At 38.2% G+C, this 17,859-nt stretch overlaps 2 protein-coding genes across 4 annotated transcripts in view; one reads left to right on the top strand and one right to left on the bottom strand.

Annotated features, from left to right (window-relative positions):
* The first annotated feature begins 263 nt into the window (after positions 1-263).
* Positions 264-15,421, top strand: LOC111867599 (actin-related protein 2/3 complex subunit 1A-B). Its single transcript, XM_023857590.2, has 10 exons — positions 264-505; positions 643-718; positions 1,540-1,691; positions 5,696-5,804; positions 6,243-6,415; positions 7,349-7,466; positions 8,483-8,661; positions 12,044-12,147; positions 12,905-13,085; positions 15,045-15,421. Exons 2-10 carry the CDS (start codon positions 652-654, stop codon positions 15,081-15,083), a joined length of 1,122 nt encoding a protein of 373 aa, XP_023713358.1. The 5' UTR covers positions 264-505; positions 643-651; the 3' UTR covers positions 15,084-15,421.
* LOC111867600 (ketimine reductase mu-crystallin) overlaps positions 15,310-17,859 on the bottom strand; it is a 13,385-nt gene continuing 10,835 nt past the window's right edge. For all 3 annotated transcript variants that reach the window (XM_023857593.2, XM_023857591.2, XM_023857592.2), the window contains one exon: positions 15,310-15,396. In XM_023857593.2, the coding sequence (XP_023713361.1) occupies positions 15,326-15,396 (71 nt within the window). In that variant the 3' untranslated portion in view covers positions 15,310-15,325. The remainder of the gene's footprint in view (positions 15,397-17,859) is intronic.

Below are 17,859 nucleotides of genomic sequence, written 5' to 3'. Positions count from 1 at the left end.
TCAAATTTTGTTTGATAAGAATGTCAACATAAAGTGACAAATTTTCAATTCATTTCGTCCTTTATTACTTGTAACAGCTGATCAAGAACATGCCTCAATAATAAACATTTCAGCAAGGATCACTGTACAACAGTCAACCTCACGTAAACCTCCCTAGCACAACAGATTAACCATGGAACGCGGGTAGATGAGTCCATGGTTGTTTAGGTTGAACAGAGAGCATAGCTTCTATAACCCTAGATGGCACGTCTGGTCCCTTTCATGCACTCATCGATTAAGTGAGTGTGTTTCAAACTGGTGCTCAGTGTGCTAAGTTGTCTAAGCAGTTTCTTTTGTATTAGGCGTCTTAAGGTGGTGACCGTGGCGACTACGGGCAGTACGGGTCGTACGGGTCATACGGGTTACTAATTTGCCGAAGTCAGTAGCGGTCAGCAGCACAGGAGTGCGGTGAAGGGAAACTTCGTGTAGACGGACCAGAGTCCACGATTTTCCGGGTAGTAATAAGGTAGGGCTTATTAATGTTTGTAATTATTTCCATATATGCCTCTTCGTACCAAATTATGTATATTTTTAGGCCTGTTATAAGAAAGTGATTCATTTGGGCGTTAACGCCTCGGGTAATTTACGTTTTTTGATTTTCAGAATAGCAGAATGGCTGAGAGACATAGTTTTGGCGTGAACCCAATCACTTGTCACGCATGGAACAGAGATCGAACCCGTAAGTTAAGTCACCAAAATGTAGGAGGTGCATCTTTAATTACAGTTGTGGAAGAGGGTCGTGTAAGCTCTGTGTGTTGGAAGGACAGAGGGGAACCCAAAAGTAAAAAAAAATATTGTAAAATTTATAATTTTAGTTTCTTGATGATATAGTAAATAATTAAAAATGTAAATCTGTCTGATGCCATTACCTTTCATTTACTTCCTTTTTACGGCAAATAATATTACAGTTGTTAAATGAGCTGCAGACCAACCGAGATCTGTCTCGATAACCCTGGCATGTGGCATAACCAACCTTTACTTTGAGGCTTTAATTGCCAACATTTGACAAATATGTGGTCACAGATTAAAGGTCTGAGAGTATGAATATTCTTTTCAAGTGGGTTGCTTATGCTTGCCTGACTAATTCATCTTAAAAAAAGTTCTGCTGCCTGTAGTTAGGCATTCTGATTGCTAGTGACTTCCATGTATATATTCAATATCTGCTCTATTCCTGCAGGTGATAAAGTGAGAAGTTGAATGGTTGGTATTGCTGCTTCATATTTTGGAGTTATTCAGTTCAGTTTTCTGGCTAGAGACCACATGTCTTAACATGCTTTGTGTTGGCCCTCCAAGTGAATGCTGAAAAAGTACTTTGAAAATATGCTTTGGTCTTTTTCGTAGCATTGTTTTTCAGTGATGTCACTAGCAGTGATTAAAAATTTTAAAGTGGGAAAAGGAAAATTTATTTTATGTTTAATGTCCTAACTTCTCAGGTTTGAAAGTTGGTAACCTTGTTTATTATGATTTTGAAGGTTTTTAATTTTGTTTATATCCTTCCAGAGGTTGCTTTGTCTCCTAATAACCATGAAGTTCACATCTATCAGCGAGCTGATAGTGACTGGAAACTTGTAGATGTTCTTAACCAGCATGAGTTACGTGTCACAGGCATTGACTGGGCACTGAAGACTAATCGGATTGTTACATGTGCTGTAGTAAGTTGAATGATATCAAAGGAACCTGTTAGAATGACTTAAGTAATTGAGCAAATTTTTATTAAACTGATATAATTGTGTACTATATAAATACATCCTGTAACAGGGATGAATACTGGACTTTAGGATTGAAATTATGGAACATAACACACTGCAGAAGTTAGCTGCCAGATATTACTTCTTCTGTCAGGAATTTTTAGTACTTTTATTCATAAAGAAATGTTCCTCACTTTAGACTTGAANAATAGTATAGATTTTCTGAGGAAAATTACGTAATTCATTTTGCTTTATATAATAATATATAGGAATAGAATTTCTACATCAAAAATTAAAAACATAGCTGTCATTTGTATTATATTTCTCTGTATTATTAATCTTCTTCACATTATCATAACTTTGGGACATTTTCCTTCCTCTGTAATGATTTCGAAATGTGAATATGGGTATAAATGTCCATTGCTGTCCACACCATACACAAATGAAAGGATAATTTTAATATTAACACAACTGTGCATAGTCATAATTTTTCAGTACAAGTTCACATAGTATATCAGCTGATACATCATTGTTAATTTAGTCACCAATAAGTTTAAATTTAGGCATAATTAGATATTGGATTTCGTAGTTTTACAGTGTGCTTACTGCTGCTGCTATTACTATTGCTGTTACTGTTGCAACACTACTTATTTTAGAGGTCTGGGATTCAATTTTTGGTACAGACTTTTAAATGTGTTTTTAATAATTGTATCTATTAAAAGAAGTTTAATAAATCATGGTATGATCATGGAAGACCATGTGAAAGCATAAGATAGCTGTAACTGTCCTAATTAGTTATTACTAATTGATTTATTAATTATAACATCAATTTTGCATATTATTATACAAATTTTGGGGGCACATGGCAGTGCAGTTTGTTGAGGGGCTATGCTACAAGCTGGAAGGCTGTGGGTTCAACTCCCGATGAGGTCATTGGATTTTTTCAACTGCCCTAATCCTTCCAGCCACACTATGGCCATGGGGTCAACTCAGCCTCTAACAGAAATGAGTACAAGGAATTAACTAAATAATTGTCCTGGGGAGTAAAGCGCGGCCGGCGCATAAGGCTAACAACCTTACCGCCATCTTTGAGCCGATTGTCTAGATAATGTAGGACCCTCAACGTCTCACAACCCTATGAGCCTTCATGGTCTGGTACAGGGATAGCTTTGCTTTTACTTTATTATACAAATTTTGATACTGAATGTTTGTTTCTGTGAATTTACTGTATTGTTTTGCATTTAGTTGAAACTTAACAGATGCAACACAGTTTTGGGGGTTATTCTGATGACAGAAGTTGAGTGTGTGACACTAAGGGATTGCAACTAATCTTATACAGAGACATCACAGGGGTAACTTTTGTAATTTGTTATCTCAGTTTGCCTCATAATTTGTAAATGGTTCAGTTCGAAGTGACCAATAAGGTGCATGCATTTGTTTTTTCACATTTTCCTTCAGGTTGAAATTACTCAAGGGAAGACACAAGTTTGTTGGGAACTTGAGTTTTTGACTTAGTTGGGGTTTGAAACGTGCCCCTTTTCTGAATTAAACCAACTATATATTACAGACTCAGAACTTGGACAAGGCTCATTCGCTGCCGACTTCCAGCAGTTCATTCTGAACCAAATGATTAAGTGATGAAACATTTTCAAAAAGTTAAATTTTGGGGTTATGAAAGTGTGTTACGTCTCCCTTCAATACCAGTTTAGTGTATGAAAGTGTATGGTATACCTGTATGAGCTGGAATTCCAATAAAGTACATCTTTGTTGTAACAAATGTGATCATTCAGAGCCAACAGCAGCATCAGGCCACTGAAGTTATAGCCTTTAACCAACCTTGGATGGAGTTGTCATCGTTCTTCTAAGCTGAGCTCATCCAACCACATCATCCTCTCACCCACTAAATTCACCGGTTAGGAGGACGCTATCTGAAATTAGTCTACTTCACGAGGTTACCCAATCTCTGGCGCTCAGGCCTACCTTTATTACCTACAAGAACCTCCTCTTAATTAAAACATCTGTGTATCCACAGTCTGTCAGTAACGCCACAATTGTTTACTCACCACATAACACTTAACACAACATGTTTCAGCCATAGATGGCCATCTTCAGGTGTCTTAATGTATCAAAACTGTTACACTGCTCTGATGTGAGCCAAAACCACACGCTGCAGTCGCCTTAAAAATAACATTAAAATAATTAATTAAAATCCATTAAAATTGTCTATTAAATTTTTCATTATTTTTGTAAAATCCTATTCCACTTCATAAGGGGCGTCGTCCACTTGTTTAGAGCTATGTGATTATTTCAGGTTTGTTTTTGCAGCTTGTTTTTCTGTTTGTTAACCAGTTGTTTTGCTACGTCTGCAATCTGTAATATGGCCCTTGCTTGTGTGTTGTCGTCTTCACTAGTCTCCCCTTAAACTCACTAACCTAATTAATCAGTAAAATTGATTGTGTGACCACCTGTGTATCTTTCTCTGCCACCAAGTCCAGTGGGCATGGCGGGTGGGTAAGTAGCTTGTGCATATGAATGGCTACAACATTTGATATGCAGATTCCTTTAAATGTTTAAATTATTGGCTATCAGTACGCTAAAGAGACCAACAATTATGTAAGGTTCTCATGATAGGCATCGCCATAGCTCAAGCGGTTAGTCACTGGCTTCCCACCGTGGCGGCCTGTGTTCAATCCCAGGTATGGTCAAGTGGGATTTGTGGTGGACGAAGTGGCACTGGAGCGGGTTTTCTCCGAGTAATATGGTTTCCCCTGCCGATCTTTATTCCATCAAATTCTCCATCATAATCACCCAGGGCAGGCTACAGTAGGCCAATCAGTGGCTACCGTGCTGAGTGGACCCAGTTGGACTCTGCCCCCCACTAAGCAAATTTAAAAAAAAAAAAAAGGTTCTCATGATGGCAAGCAGTCAGGTTACAGTCTCCTGGAATATGACACCATGTAATTTGTAAGCCAGAAACAGAGTTGCTGTGAATGAAAGTGTTTAACAGATGATTGAGTAAAAAAAAACATTGCTTATGTCAATATTGTACCAAAAAACCAAATAGATTTTCCAAATTTGTGATGCTTTTGGTGTGTATTTGTGGGTGACAGATCTTGGCCAGGGTTCCACCTCTCCTAACTGAGATGTTTTGGTTTTCCTCAGTTCTTCCAGGTAGTTCTCAAATTAAGCCACAACAGCTTCATTCTGCAGCCTTTCCAGCTCATTAATTAAGTCATCATATCATTCAACACTGTATAGTCTGAGATGCAGACAGCATCGTTAAATAAATCACAAATAATGAAAGTATATGTAAGAATCTCATCTTGACAAGTATCACTAATATTTTCCCTTGAAACCTGCTGTTGTCTTATAGTTCAGTAAGAGTGGCACAGTTATCATCTTGGAAGCATCCATCAATTGTGCAGGAACTCTGAATCCAGCTTAATCATTTTGGGAGTTTACCAAAGCATGTGAATTCCTGGAAGACTGTCCAGTCAGAAATGTTCAGTGCTGTTAATTCATAATTCATTTACATCCATAAACTGTTAAACAAGTATAATTGGAGAAGTCAGTTTAAACCATCAAAAACACTACAAGTCAACTACTCTTAAAAATGTACAAAATGATACACAAGACTAAGAACAATACAGTCATCTTAGGATCATCGTCCCCCTGCTGAAGCTAGCAGCCTTGGATGACATCCCCCAATAATTCAATATAAAGCAACACCTACGCTTATATACCATCTATATACATCCACACAACATCAAAACCAACCTGAGCCACTAGACTACCATCCATCATTGTTACTAAAAAAACTTTCAGAGAATAAAAGCAGTTTTGTAATAAATAACTTTTCAATTTATTTTTAAAAACTTTAAAATTTTCTATTCTCTTTAATTCAGGGGGCAACCTGTTATGTATTTTAATTCCCATGTTAATTAGACTTATTTTGCATCTTATTCCAGGATCGTAATGCTTATGTGTGGACTCAAGGAGATGACGGAAAATGGAAGCCAACATTGGTTCTGCTTCGTATCAATCGTGCAGCAACTTGTGTGAAGTGGTCTCCACTTGGTAAGTGGTAAGGTAAAAATTTGGCTTTTGGGTAGTAATGAAGAGAAGACATTACCTTGTCCACAGACAAGACACATATAACACTCATTTTATCAACACCAGAAACCTGCCTGCTTACTGGGTTATCTCTGTCCCCTGCTTTTCTCACATGTATTTTGATGCTCTTTTGATGGGTTCTTGAGTATTTTGTGAATGAAGAACCACAGTTTGCATTTCTACTTCCTGTATGGAAGTCATAGGTTAAGTAAGAATTCTGAAACACTTTTGGTTGGTTTTCCTTTTCACATCAGTCTGCACTAATTCTAAGCCACTTCCCTTCATTTCATAAATTCTGTGCGTCATCCACCATCTTCAGAACCCTTTAGAATCTACATGTACAAAAATGTCTACAATTTTGATGCCAGCTAATATTTTGCTTCATTGTTTATTCTTTACCAGAGAACAAATTTGCTGTGGGTTCTGGAGCTAGACTGATCTCGGTTTGCTATTTTGAAAGTGAGAATGACTGGTGGGTATCAAAACACATAAAGAAACCCATTCGCTCAACAATCACTTCAATTGACTGGCATCCAAATAATGTCTTGCTTGTTGCAGGCTCTGCTGATTTTAAGGTAATTTTTTTTTTGTCTGAGAACTCTCATTGAAATAGAGGCATAAAATAGTACTTCTAATGACTACGGCCTGTTTAGACTGCCACTTTAATCTGTGGGCTTAAACTGACTTTTGATTTGCTATGTATTCTAGACTTGCCAGAATGGAAGCTACTGTAGGAAAGAGTTAAAATATAGAGAGACAAATGAGTAAAGTTAATACATTTTTCATATATACAGGGTTATTCATAAGTCCGTGAAACATTTAAAAATTCACAACAAATAAACTATGCATTGGATCATGGTAATTCTTACGCCAATAGAGAATGAATCTCTCCAAGTTTTTTTAAAGGCCTCCATTGCCTGCTAATCTCAGGGATCTTTGCAACCATATCACCGCTGCTGTGGCTCTGGTCAACCGTGATATGCTGACACAGGTGTGGGACAATGGATTATCGCATAGATGTCCGCCATATCAGCAGTGGTGGACACATTGAGCATTTGTGAACTATATAAAAAAGCTTTGTGAGTTTATCTCTATTTCAGCATAACAAAATTTGATATCCATTGCATAGTCTATTTATTGTAAATTTTCAAAATGTTTCACAGACTTATGAATAACCCTGTATAATTGTAGATGAAACATATTTTCATATGTGTCAGTTTGCATAGTAGATACCTTATGAGAGAAAGAAAAGTACAGGATTTCTTGTCTTCTGAGAAGTGAAACTGTATACTGTGGTAGATCATTCATTATAATTTGTATGAATGTACTGCTTGCATCTTCAGAGTATTTTGCTCCATCTATGTAGATGCTTTGCTTAAGAGTCTTTCCATTCCTGCAATTTATGTTTGCAGTGATTTAAATAATACCATTCTCAGGGCATGCATTATATGAGGAAATATAAGTGTTAAGTTTGAAAAAAGAATAGAAAATTATTAATATTTTTCTAGGTACGGGTGTTTTCTGCATTTATAAAGGATATAGAAGAAATGCCTCAGCCTTCACCGTGGGGAATGAAAATGTCTTTGGGCCAGTTATTGGCAGAGTTCCCCAACTCATCAGGTGGAGGTGAGAGATATTGATATTATTTTAAAAATTATGACAATCCCCATGTATTTTAAAATTGTTTATACCATAAATATTTTGGTTCTGTTTGCATAGTTAGAGTTATGCATATAATTAAACCCATGTAAGAAGTTTGACTTCATTAGTTTTTCCTAGTAATGTACTGTTAGTTGGGCTCAGAAGATTGAAAGATTGAAAATATTAAATATTGTTGGTAAAGCTGTATTGAATAGAACGATGAAATAAATTACTGAACTTAAGAAGGTTTTTAATATAAATAACTGTATAATTTATATGTATTTGATTTCCTATTTTGTACACTTACATCAGTGAAGAATATTACCATAATAATTATACTATGATAAAAACTTTGTGGCCTGTAGTCCCCAAGCGAACTATACCGACAGAGCAACAGCCACTTGTTGGCAAAGTTAGTGCCAACTTTAGAGGATAGAGGGTGTCACGTGGTCAGCGCAGCGGATCCCCATGGTCGGTAATCTCGGTTTTCTAAACCGGAGCAGCAATTTCCTTCAAATAGCTCCTCAGATATCCTCAATGAGGCTGAGTGGATCCCGTTCCAGACCCACTACTTCTCAGAAAATCTGGTAGCGCCGGGAATCGAACCTAGGACAGGAACTCTGTCCACTAGACCACAGAGGCGGTCCCCACTATATGATAATCCTAATAAAAATATCAGTAATTACACATTTATTCATCTGGTCAGGGAAAATTAAAAAGAAAAAATTAAACAGTGTAGTATTGTCTCAGATTTGGGTATCCCAAATAAGAGTAAGTTTCATTGTAATCTCTTCCATTTTATACAGTAATAAAGTGATGATTAGTTTTCACACAGACCCTTAAAAAGAGTCCTTTTCTCCCCTTATGGCGACACAGTAAGAGAAGGGAAAGGTTCATGAGGTAATGCAGCATAAAGTAACAGTTCTAATGTTGTATGAACTATTAAGAACAGCTGATAATGTACATAGAAGGCATTATAAGTTAATGTGATCAATCCATAGGTGGTTGGGTACATAGTGTTGCATTCTCTGGAGATGGGAATCGTGTGTGCTGGGTGGGACATGATTCTTCTGTTTCTGTTGCTGATGCAACTCGACAGATGGCTGTGAGCAAGTTACGTACTGAGTTCCTTCCATTCCTAAGTTGTGTCTGGGTTGGCCCAAATTCATTGGTTGCAGCGGTGAGTATTTGGAAAGCATCATGATTTTGCCCTGCATTTTGGTGACAAGACAGTAACATATACTTAGTTTTCTCTGTGTTTACTTCTAGACCAACCTCTTTACTTGCGTCAATTAAAGTTTGTGTGTTTTTCTTTATGGTATCTACATTATCACCCAGTAGATTCACATCATCGGCATAGACCAACAGCTGATGTGTCCCGTTTAATTTCAGTCCCACCTGGTTTCCCTGGACCTTCCTACTTGCATATTCTAAGGCAAAGTTGAAAAGGAGTGACGATAAAGCATCTCCTTGTTTTAGACCATTCTGGATAGGAAATTTATCAGACAAATGTTTACATACACGGACTTTACTATACGTTTCATTTAAACACATTTTAATCAACCTAACTAGTTTCATGGGTATCCCGAACTCTTGTCAGAATATTGTACAATACTTCCCTCCCAACTGAATCACAGGCTTTCTTGAAGTCTATAAATAGCTGGTGTACTGTCTCACTGTACTCCCATTTTTTCTCCAATATCTGATGAGTGTAAAAGATCTGATCTGTAGTTGATCCGTTACGTCGAAACCCACACTGATAATCCCACATAATTTCNACACATTTTAATCAACCTAACTAGTTTCATGGGTATCCCGAACTCTTGTCAGAATATTGTACAATACTTCCCTCCCAACTGAATCACAGGCTTTCTTGAAGTCTATAAATAGCTGGTGTACTGTCTCACTGTACTCCCATTTTTTCTCCAATATCTGATGAGTGTAAAAGATCTGATCTGTAGTTGATCCGTTACGTCGAAACCCACACTGATAATCCCACATAATTTCATATACAGGGTGTCCCAGGAGGAATGGACCAAACTCCGGGAGGGTATTCCTTATGTTAAAGTATGCCGATATAACCCAAAACACCTATGTCCTAAGTTGAACGGTTACTGAGATAATGGCCAGAGAAGTGTCAAACTTTGACCGGCGTTGCACGCTTGTTGATTACAAAATACATATTAAAACTGGCAGGAATATGTGGATTCTGTAATGTTAATAATGTACGTAACATCAAACTAACTTGTGAGTGACATGAAGCCATAAAATTGAAGTACAAAATACTCGCTCGCCATGTCATAATTGTCCTTAGGGTTTCCAAGCACTATACATGACACATGAATGGCAAGCGCTGACTTAATGTGCTGACTGCGCGTTCTGATAAGGCCAACTACATAAGCACGGCTACGGTGAATCATCGCACTCAAGGACAAACATAGATAAGGCCTCTCAGCTGAGAGGTACAGTGCGTGGACCTGCCAGAAGACCACACTTTTCTTGGGCCATTATCTCCGTAACCGTTCAACTTTGGACATAGGTGTTTTGGGTTATATCGGCATACTTTAACATAAGGAACACCCTCCCGAAGTTTGGTCCATTCCTCCTGGGACACCCTGTATATATGGACATAACCTTGAGAGACAAATAGTGGATAAAATTTTGTATGAAGTTGATAGCAGATATCCCCCGATAATTACTACAGTCACTTTTATCGCCCTTCTTGTGAACTGGTACAATAATAGACTCCTTCCACTGATCAGGCAATTTTTCCTTATGCCAAATAGAAGTACTTAGATTGTGGATCTTAGAATGTAATATTTTGCCTTCTGCTTGAATAAGTTCTGCCGGAATTTGATCACTACCTGGCGATTTGTAACGTTTCAATTTTGCAATAGCACTTTCAACCTCAAAAGGGCTAGGATCAGGTACTAACAGCTCAGCTGTATGGATTTCTGTCTGCTTAACATCACTGACCCTATGTACATACAATAACTGAGAGAAGTAGTTCCTCCACCTATTCAAAATATTGTGGGAATCTGCAAGCAGATCACCATTCTCATTGTTCACTAAGTTACTGCTAGGTTGTTAACACCTCTTAAGTCATTTATTCCTCTATACAAGTCGCTAATGTTCTTGTACTTACTGTTCATTGCAAGCTCATCAATTTCGTCTTTCAGATATTCCATCTTTTTGTTCCTGAAATGCCTGCTGGTTTCACGTCTTATATTGTTCAGATTATCCCTATTTAACTTGCTTGGATCCTGTAACCATTGCAATTTGGATTGCATTCTTTGATCTAATAATTTTGGCATCCTTCATCGAACCATGGCTTAACTTCTTTGGTTCATAATAACCTAGACTCTCTTTGGCAGACATTTTTATATTCTCTCTAATAGTTTCCCCAAACTTTCTTAACATCCACCTCGGTTTCCAAGTTTTCCAAAGCTGCAAACCTATTTGAGATATCAACACAGTACCACTCCTTGCCCTCTACCTCATTCAATTTCCCAAGATTGAACCTCTCCACATAAACTCCGCGTGTTGTCCGTTTGCCCACTGCCAGCCTTTCCCTAACCTTTGACACCACCAGGTAGTGGTCAGTATCACAATCTGCTGCCCTGAATGATCGGACAGAAAGTATACTTGAGTGCCGTCTCCTATCTATCAAAATATGGTCTATTTGATTGTGTATTTTGCCATCAGGAGATGTCCATGTAAATTTATGCATGTTACAACGTGGGAACATTGTACTTTTGACAGCAAGATTTTTTGATGTGGCAAAGCTTACTACTCGAACTCCGTTATCATTACTAATTTCATGCAAACTCTCATTCCCAATCATTGGTTTGAAAGTGTCTTCCCTCCTGACTTTGGCATTGAAATCTCCTAACAAAATTTTCATAGGGTACTTCGGGAATTTATCAAATACATGTTATAGTTCCTCAGAGAATCTGTCCTTTATGTCATCAATTTTATCTTCTGTTGGGGCGTGAACATTCATAACAATGATATCACACCAGCGACCTTTTAGTATTATATATGATATCCTATCACTAACAAACTCTACCCTCTTAACTGCTGATATGATTCTTGTGTATGAAAAAACCTGTACCTGATTCATGATTTTCATTCCCATTTCCATAGAAGAATGTATTTTCTCATGCTGGTGCGATGCCACCTCCATCCCATCTTACCTCCTGTACTCCCACTAACTCCAAAAAATAAACAGTACAATGTTCTAGATAAAGACAGGACAATGGATAATGTCCAAAAACATGATATTTGTCCTTTGTGACAGTTTGTTGTAGCATACTAATTTTCTGCTGTGATGGATTGTTAGATCTGTATACAACCCCCAATCTGGGGGTTGTCACCTGCCCCTTACTTTACCGCTATCTCCATATCGGAAGCCTGCCTCCTTCAGTTACAATATATGCCGTTGTGACCTTTGAAACTTAATAATTAATGAAAAAGCATAAAATGTCCAGAATTAGAGAAACTTTAGTCTGGAATTATACAGATAGGTCAGTTCTTTATTAAGCTCTCTTTGCTTCATTTAGGGTCACAGCTGCTGTCCAATGTTATACTCTGTAAATGATTCTGGACAGTTGTACCTGAACTGCAAATTGGACGTTTCACAAAAGAAAGAAGCTGGTGGACTGAGGTGAGTGTAATATACTAAACTAATTAAGAAAAATTAAAAGTTGCTTTGCCTGTCTTCAGAAACCCCTTAGATATATTTCTTTTGGTATGTAAAGTCAAGTTTTATCCTATTGCAGAGGAACCACCATTGAAGCTTTTCCCCTAATTGACTGTTCAGTTTCGTTGGGGGCCCACATCAATAGTTTCTCTGTGTTAAATTTGCTACATTTAAGGTTTTCTTCAGTTTAGTGTCCAAATTCATTGTCCCCCCCCCCCAAACCTTAAATGGCCATTTTACATTAGATGAATTTGTTTTGTGTCAGAAAAATGGCCTAAATTCTGTGTTACAAACTGAGAACGAAGTAAACTAACAGAATGTAAGATTTGAGGCTTTCACGGCGGTGACTAAGAAGAAAGCAGTCTTCTGGGATTTGGCACCGTGTATATGTGGTGTTAACCGACGTTTCGGAGGAACGTATCGCCCCCATCTTCAGGGTTGAAGAAGTATAGGTAAATCTGCAAGCGACAACACCGTGAGACACGGTCAAGCAATCTGCTTGACACCACATATACACGGTGCCAAATCCCAGAAGACTGCTTTCTTCTAAACTAACAGAGATTTCATAAAGGTAAGCCACAAAACTTCCTCCTCCTTTCTTCATGCTAACGATTTATAAATTCCCTCTGAGATGTAACACAGCAAAATATATGAGTATAACCCTTAATTGTCACAGGAAGAGTGCAGAATGAACTTACTACTGAGTTATATTTGATTACAGTGCCATGCGTAAGTTCCAGAGTCTTGACCGGCAAGCCCGTATTGAAACAAGTGATACCACATTAGAAACAATCCATCAGAATGCCATTACATGCTTGTGTCTCTACAAGGGAACCAAGGGATCCGCTTCAAGCCTCAGTACAAGTGGACTGGATGGTCAGCTTGTTATATGGGACTTGCAGGTAGTTCCACGAGTTCCAAAATGTTTCTAGTCTGAGGTAGTCTTGATGTGAAATAAACAAGTTTTGGGCCCTGCAGTCTCTAAAAATGACTAATTATAATTTAGCAGTTTCAAACAGTAATCACTAATGGAACTTAATATGTGAATTACTTCTCATATTAATTTGTAGATTTGTAATTTAACACATTGAGGACCGGTCGCATGATATCATGATTTTAGGTCACGTTAGGTTGTAACACTATACCTTGCTCTGGCATCACCCAAGTTGCACGCAATGGCATAATAAAACTCTGGAATGTGTGCTTACTTGTCAGTAACTTGACCTCGTTGTGTTCTTAACCCACTCTAAACGAAAATGCTTTGCTGCTCTTCGAGCTGTATGTATCAGCCAGTAGTCAGTGTTGGGGTATGGACAAGGACAAATTCTTCTCTGATGAGCTAGCTGGCCTGCCTTGTGAGACGCGTAGTCATGGTGATTCAGAGAGCAGCAATGACAGGGAAGAACAAAGAATTGAGGCCGCAGACAGTAAAAGTGACACTAGCTCCGATGATAATGGGGATAATAAAATTGGGGGGACAGTAAAAAATCTAAAAAAATCACAAAAATCTAAACCCTGATTTGAAATTGAAATACAAAACATTTCTGATGAATGTGGCAAAGCCTGGGCTACAGACCAGATGGTGATGGCAGAACCAGAGTCAGACACAGACTTAGTGCAACTGGGCCCATCAACTCCCACCGCACGCAGGCCTCATGTGGACCCCCAGGGTGACTCTCGGTTGATATGTGGAAACATACCCTCGTGAAAATTGTGAAGAGTGAACATTCCACAGGGAAGCATCATTCTAGGCAATGCCATGTTTGCACAGTTCACAAAAAAAGTAGTATGTCTACATTTGCAAGTTCTGTGTAATGCCACTTCACAAAGGGGAATGTTTCCAGAAATATCACACCCTCAAGCACTTCTAGGAGCATTGGTAAGTGTTCTCCAAAAATTGTAGTTCATAAAATTAATTAGGAGATTTTATATTAATTTTTAAATTGAACAGTGCACAAGTTAGGATAGTATGTTTAATAATGGCGGCCCCAGGGTGACTTAAATATTTAAATCGCCGGTCTGCAATGTGTTAATGTGGCATTTAAGGATTAAACTGAATCCATCAGGTCATTTTTGGGGCTCCAAAAATAAGATTCATTGCCCTCTGGGGGCCCACAGCTCCCTTTTTATAAAGCACTGCATTGTAGTACCAGCTACAAGTAAAATGTGCCTTAAACTGTTTGAGTGGATGGCTGCAGAGGTATGCTAATAGCATCAACAAGTACTGTTCCATGGTTTTTTAATCCCGTTGTTTACTAAAATCTACAGTACATCAATAAATCCAGTATGGGAAACTATTAGAACATTATGGTATGGAGTAGTAGATAATAAACTATTTCTTGCAGAACAGTTGTCATCATGACTGAGATGAAAGATGTACACACAAAATTATTTTAGTAGCCAGGAAAGGAAGCGGGTTTTTGTCCTTACATTTTATTTTTCGTGCATAGTAACTGATTGAAGTGACAGGAGGTTGGAGAAAACTGCATAATGAGGAGCTTCATAACTTGTACTCTTCTCCCAGTATAATTTGAATGATCAAGTCGAGGAGGATGAGGTGGGCAGGGCATGTAGCATGAATGGGGGAGAAGAGGAATGCATATAGGATACTGGTGGGAAGACCAAGGGATAGGTGGGTGGACAATATAAAAATGGATCTGAGAGAGGTAGGATAGGATGGTATGGATTGGATTGATCTGGCTCCAGATAGGACCCATTGGAGGGCTCTTGTGAACATGGTAATGAATCTTCGGGTTCCATAAAATTCTGGGAAATTCTTAAGTAGCTGCAGATTTGGCTTCTCAAGAAGGACTCAGCTCCATAAGTAAGTAAATAAGTAATTGATATGTTTTATTTTTCAGTCACTGGAAAATGCAATCCAAGGAATGAAGATCATCTAAGTCATCAGAATATATAAAATAAGGTCACTAAATTAAAATTGCAGTCCTTAGGTTGTATAGATTATTGCTGCAGAACTGTGTCAATGCTTAGCAACGGTAATACCAAATTAACAATGACCAAGTGTAATTTGAATGTTTACCAAATTATTATTACAAATAATTGTACTTCACAGATACAAATATGTCAGTATAGCTGTGGCATCAAGTGGAAAAGTATACAGTTCCACTAAAATTTTGAACTATTATAATTTTTTAATTTTTTTGTATTCATCATATATTAGCTTTGCTGACACTGCATCTTCCACTGCCATTCCTACAAATAGGAAGAGAGAAATATATGGTAATAAAAGAAGGTATAACCTCAGAAGATTTTTCATGTTTCTATTTGGATGCTGTAAAAACCATAATACTTTCATTTCAACCTTCTCACACTACTTATTGCCTAAGTAAGAGTGACACACAGTTGTATTTCTATCCTTTGTGCATACTTGAACAACAGTAAGAATAGATTACTGCTTATATGGAAGTTTAGACTGCCAAGGTACATTACACACCTCAAGTTAAGCAGACATCCAATACAAAATAACGTTTTGAAATATGCCTTTCTAATCTTAACCTTAGGATGTAGATTAAGTATGCTGTGAAGACGTGCAAATATGTAACTTATATAATACCAGGACTCCCATATACATCCCATAAAATGATAACCATTACCACTTTCCTAACTAAATGAATTACCACCCATAGTGCAAATAGGTTTGGTAAAATAGATCTAATCGTACAATTCTGACATATATAAAAAAATGTAAAAGGTCTAGTTATCCGTGTGTTTAATTATATAATTAGGCACTAAGTTGGTTGAGGCACTATGCTACAAGCCGGAAGGTTGCGAGATCAAATCCCGATGAGGTGGATCTTTTCAATTTACCTAATCCTTCCAGCTGCACTATGGCACTGGGGACGACTCAGCCTCTAACAGAAATGAGTACCAGGAATATTCCTGGGGTTAAAGGGCAGCCAGTGCATAAGGCTGACAACCTCACCACCATCTGTGAGCTGATTGTCTAGAAAATGTGGGAGCCTTGACGTCTCACAGCCCTATGGGCCTCTACAGCCTGTTACAAGGATACCTTTACTTTACTTTACTATGCCATGAAGCCATATGGGGGAGTGGAGGTATAGCTCCATCATTCTTAACCTTGGCACTAGATGGTCAGTGGCAAGCGGTCAGCTACATGACCCTGCTGCTTTAATCCCGAAGACACAGATCCTGGTACCACTGGACAGGAGTCTAGATGGACTTTAGGATGAAGAGAAAAAACTCTTGCCTCAGCCAGGAATCTAACCCCAGTTGCCCAGCTGAGCTCCCTGACAGAAATATCTAAGGTGAATATAGGTTAGAGCAGGGCTTGAGGTGGGGCAGGATGGCATCCCGGTTCTTTTCTAAATGGCTTAAAAGCATCCCATTACTTTGGCAGTAAATGCAATGTACAATACCTTTTTTGTTGTTATCTGTTTCATGGTTGTACAGGCTACTTCCCTGCGTCGTCTANGTCTAACTAAATTTTGCTTTTGTATGGTACTGTTTGAAGCACCCGAGAATGCACAGTCCCACATCACATTTCTCGCACTTCATCTGAACACGTTTCCTCTTTCCACGTGCAGAACAAACACGGCATTTCATTCTCATGGCACAAAAGGTCGGCCAGTGATGTCGATTGGCCTCCTCTAGACGAAATATTGTGGATGACAGAGCAGGAGGTAATGGGCGTTGTGGTTGGGAGCGACACATTACAGCATGTTCCAGCATGTTGCGCTTAAGGGTAAGACGAAAGTCCCTATGTGACAGTTTCGCACCACAGGATGAAACTGTTCAGAATCGTCAGATCCAGTAAATGGAGGACGCTTGTTTGGCAGCAATAAGGGTTTTTCAAAGAAAGTAGGGGGCAGGCAATTTTCCTTTGTATCAACTTCCACCAAATACCCTGAATAAGCTGAGAATTTGTGAAGATAGAAATATATAGGCTTATGGCCTGCACACTTTTATGGCATGGGATTTCTGCTAACATGCCCAAGTGTTACAAACAGGAAAGATTTAATGCTGCAGAACTGTTGTGTGTAAGAGCGGAAAATTTTTATACTGCAGAACTGCTGTGTGAAGAATTTTTTAGTTAATTCTATTCATTTATCATAAAAATTGTATTAGAGCAATTCCGAATACAATGCTCAAGTGCTTAAGTGGAACTGGCACTTAAACGTAGAGCAGAAACGTGGATTTAAACCCCTGCAAGCAGTGGGCATTTAATCAAACCCCGGTCAGCTAGCTTTACCTGCGTTTCAAAACTCCGGCAGTTAAAGGTTAAGGAAAGATTCATTTTCATATTCTTAAGACCGATAATAAATTATACAATGTCGGAAACAGTTTGTCCTTCTCTTTCCTTGCATCACATTCCATCCCATCCCAATATGGAGGTGGCCTGTCTCCAACAGAACAGTTTTTTACAACAAAATTTTAAGTTTTTCTATTGTTGATGTCACATCTGAATTCTTAGTTATTTTATTGAAAATGAAAACACAATATCATGGCAGAAAATGAGGTACACATTTCCTACTCCCTCCTACTTCATGGGACAAAAATAAATTTGGTGTTGAAATAGCAGTCGGCAAACTACAAATACAGTTATGATGGGTACAGGCTGTATTCTCACATCTGGTAATACATATATAAACTTGTAGAATAATGTGAGAACCCATCCCATTTAAGCGATGGGTCAGA

The sequence above is a fragment of the Cryptotermes secundus genome, unplaced genomic scaffold, assembly GCF_002891405.2.
Source record: "Cryptotermes secundus unplaced genomic scaffold, Csec_1.0 scaffold548, whole genome shotgun sequence".
NCBI classification, from domain to species: domain Eukaryota; kingdom Metazoa; phylum Arthropoda; class Insecta; order Blattodea; family Kalotermitidae; genus Cryptotermes; species Cryptotermes secundus.
Note: the sequence above shows the minus strand (reverse complement) of the source record. Positions and strands in the feature narration are given on the sequence as shown.

Excerpts from the sequence above, each read along its gene's own strand:
- LOC111867599 (XM_023857590.2), top strand. The coding sequence starts at position 652 with ATGGCTGAGAGACATAGTTTTGGCGTGAACCCAATCACTTGTCACGCA. Across the intron at positions 5,805-6,242 it reads TGTGAAGTGGTCTCCACTTG|AGAACAAATTTGCTGTGGGT; the intron begins GTAAGTGGTAAG and ends ATTCTTTACCAG. Across the intron at positions 8,662-12,043 it reads CAAATTCATTGGTTGCAGCG|GGTCACAGCTGCTGTCCAAT; the intron begins GTGAGTATTTGG and ends TGCTTCATTTAG.